Source organism: Gymnodraco acuticeps, unplaced genomic scaffold, assembly GCF_902827175.1.
Source record: "Gymnodraco acuticeps unplaced genomic scaffold, fGymAcu1.1, whole genome shotgun sequence".
Classification (NCBI taxonomy): Eukaryota; Metazoa; Chordata; class Actinopteri; order Perciformes; family Bathydraconidae; genus Gymnodraco; species Gymnodraco acuticeps.
In genome coordinates, this window is record NW_022990205.1 from 416,406 (window position 1) to 419,764 (window position 3,359).

At 46.1% G+C, this 3,359-nt stretch overlaps 1 protein-coding gene across 1 annotated transcript; it reads left to right on the plus strand.

Moving 5' to 3' along the window:
• The first annotated feature begins 1,161 nt into the window (after positions 1–1,161).
• Positions 1,162–3,112, plus strand: hoxb13a (homeobox B13a). Its single transcript, XM_034218258.1, has 2 exons — positions 1,162–1,870; positions 2,865–3,112. The coding sequence occupies exons 1-2, from the start codon at positions 1,162–1,164 to the stop codon at positions 3,110–3,112; spliced, it is 957 nt and encodes a 318-aa protein (XP_034074149.1).
• The last annotated feature ends 247 nt before the right edge of the window (positions 3,113–3,359 follow it).

Genomic DNA, 3,359 nt, shown 5'->3' on the forward strand with positions numbered 1-3,359 from the left:
AACCTGACTGAGGCGCTTTGAACCAAATATTAAAACCTCCAAATCCTTTCATAAATCCCCTTCCTCCACTCAGATGGTGAGAGCGGGAGAGACACAGAGGCTGAGAAATGGGCAAGTAGGTATAATTATTAAATCTAATATTTCTTTTGAAACCCTGGAACTGCTCCTGGAAGTCTCATTACATGTCTTTTGTTTTGTTATATTTGTAATGCTTTTGTGACAACATAAACCCTGTTTTCATATATTTGGCAGCGTATGTAAATCTTTAAAAGTGTCCTTAACTCTCCAATATCTAATATTTAGAATTATTATTAGCATTTATCGCACTTTATATTCGATGTAAAAAGTTTGCTTTCTATTCCATCAGTGTCTCCTGCAGGTGTGTTCATTGTAAATTCAGTACAATACAATATTTACCTTACATGAATTATATCAGTGTATCAGTGTTTCAGGTTATATCATCTATGAAAAGATTAAAAGAACTGGGGGATTATATGTAAAACGAAATGTACCATGTATTATTAATAAACGTGACCCATACATTAATAGATTTAATGTTAACCTAGTTTGAGCGCCGTCTCCCTGTGCGTCTTTACGCACAGCACCGAACTGTCTGTAAAGAGATTTTTTTTTGTGTCACTATGATAATATCTGTCTCTCTGTGTTTGACACACTGCGCTGCGGCACATCCAGGGAGCTGACCCGCTCCAAAGCTCAGCTCCTCTCGTGCCAGCTCGAGCCTCATAAACATTCTTTCTTTGACTGACAAGCCCCAAGTCTCTTCTTCTCCTTCTTTTTTTTCTGTTGCCCCCTCACGTGATCATCCGGTTTCATCCAATGGACTCGCGACCCCCCCTGCTCTCGGGGGCTTGTTGCGTCAAGGCTGCGGCTGGGATGTAACCGGAGGTGCGGCCGGTTACCGGGAGTCTTTGCTTCCAAGCGAGTGCAGTCACCAAACGGCGCAGTGAGGCAGCGCACGCGTGCTATGAGGGTGCGCGTGACGGTAGGCCCTACATATGAATGACCTGAGTCTGCGATCAGAGGAGAGTAAATGCGCAACAGTTCTTTTCTTTTAGCCGATGTAGCAGCTTAGCGCGCAGGAGCGGACAGTCAGAGCGGAAACGGCAGCGCGCGGAGGACACACCGGGAAAAGGAGCGCATATGACCACCTCCTTGGTTCTAAACCCTCGCTGGCCAGCGGACACGGTGATGTTTGTGTATGAAAACAATCTAGACGATCTGAACAAGAACATGGAGGGGCTGGTGGGCAGCAGCAACTTCGCCGCGAGCCAGTGCCGCAACATAATGGCGCACTCTGCGGCGGCCGCAGCTCTGGGCGGCCACCCGTCCGGCCTGGTGCACTCTTCAACCGGATACCCCACGGTGGAGGTGTCCGCGTCAGGCTCCAGTGAGACAGGCGGGCCTGCGGGGAAGCAGTGCGCGGCAGGACCGTGTCCTGGTGCCGCCATGCCGCACCAGAGCTCTTCTGCCGCCAACTCGTTACCATACAGCTACTTCGGTAACGGCTACTACCCGTGCAGGATGGGGCGGGGTTCTGTGAAGTCTTGCACTCAGGCTGCGGGGCCCGCGCTCAGCTCGCAGTACATGGACACCACGGTGAACCCCGACGATTACCCAAACCACCGCGCCAAAGAGTTCGCCTTTTATCACGGATACCCGAGCCCGTACCAGTCCATGGCCAGCTACCTGGACGTGTCGGTGGTCCAGACGCTGGGCAGCGAGCCGCGCCATGACACGCTGCTGCCGATGGACAGCTACCAGCCCTGGGCTCTGACAAACGGCTGGGGGGGACAGATGTACTGCAAGGACCAGGGCCAGGCAGGACACCTCTGGAAGTCTGCTCTGGCTGGTAACACTTGACATTCTCCTTTTAAACTCGAAGTCACTGTAATATTGTTCTGCTGCATTTAGTTATTGTGTGACATTTCATCAGGAATAGATCATGGAGTGTTGACGTTGCCAGTGCATGATATGATTAATGTGCTCTGATAATTAAACACACTCTTCATTAATTTGAAACATAGTGAAATTAAGATCTTAGAACAGTGAGCTCGTGTGTCAATCTGACAGTTTCTGGTGCTACTGGTGCACAATAATACAAGCTGTTTGGAGTCAGTGTAACATAACATCAATCAGAAATGAATAGGATATTCTCATCTGTCACTGTAGAGGATATTTGTAATATTCACATTTATGTCGCCTCATTATGCTCCAAAGGGAATAGGCCATTAATTCATTAAAAGGTCTTGTTGTGTGGTAGCCACCGTGCAACTCATCTGTTGCGTGTTGTTTATATGGGCGACTTCTGCTCATATTGTTAACATACAGAACACGTAGGCCCATATCAATTAATTATAATGAACATGTATTGTTTGATCTGAAATTAAGCTTTTTTGAAAAAACAAGACAAAAAGAGATCATTCTGAAAAATATCAAGCACCACCAAATGATTACTAAAAAATGACCATGCTTTAAGGGTTATATGTGCAATAACAAAACATTATAATGTGAATATAAAATACATTATTGTATATTGTCATTTAAAGAAATATATATATATATATATAAACTATATAAGTCAATATAAAATCGCAAATCAAGCATGTTAGTAACTTTAAACATTTATTGACATAGTTTCTTGTTTTTTCTTCCAATTCCTATCTGAACTAATCCCCACTTTAATTACCAAAACATGTAATATAGCCTATACATATACAGGTGTATACACTATTTAAACATCTTCTGACCCCTTCGCTTTCAACACAAAGTGTTACGGCAGAGATGTGTCTCCGTGTATTAGCCCCCCCTCCTCAGACCTCCTTCTCTTTGTCCTCGGTGCCTAGATGCCGTGGCGCACCAGCACGACGGCTCTCATTTCCGCCGCGGCAGGAAGAAGCGGATACCGTACACCAAGCTGCAGCTGAAGGAGCTGGAGAAGGAGTACTTCGCCAACAAATTCATCACCAAGGACAAGAGGAGGAAGATCTCCGCCGGCACCAACCTGTCCGAGCGGCAGATCACCATCTGGTTCCAGAACCGGCGTGTGAAGGAGAAGAAGTTCGTGGCCAAAGTGAAGACCCCCGCTCCGTAGCGCTTTGGACGATCAAGTGAAGGTGTATTTGCGTGTTATGCATTAAAAATGAACTGAGATAAATGTCAAAAAAGGTGGGAAATAACTAATTGACGGACTGGGACCGTGCTTAACCGTGTGCGTCAACAAATGGAAGATAACATGGACACAAAGGGACAAAATAAGACCCTCTCCTGTGAGGCCTCCTGTAAATACAGCACCTTCCTGCCTGCCTTATGTAACTGTCCTGTCTACTGTCTGTTTTCTG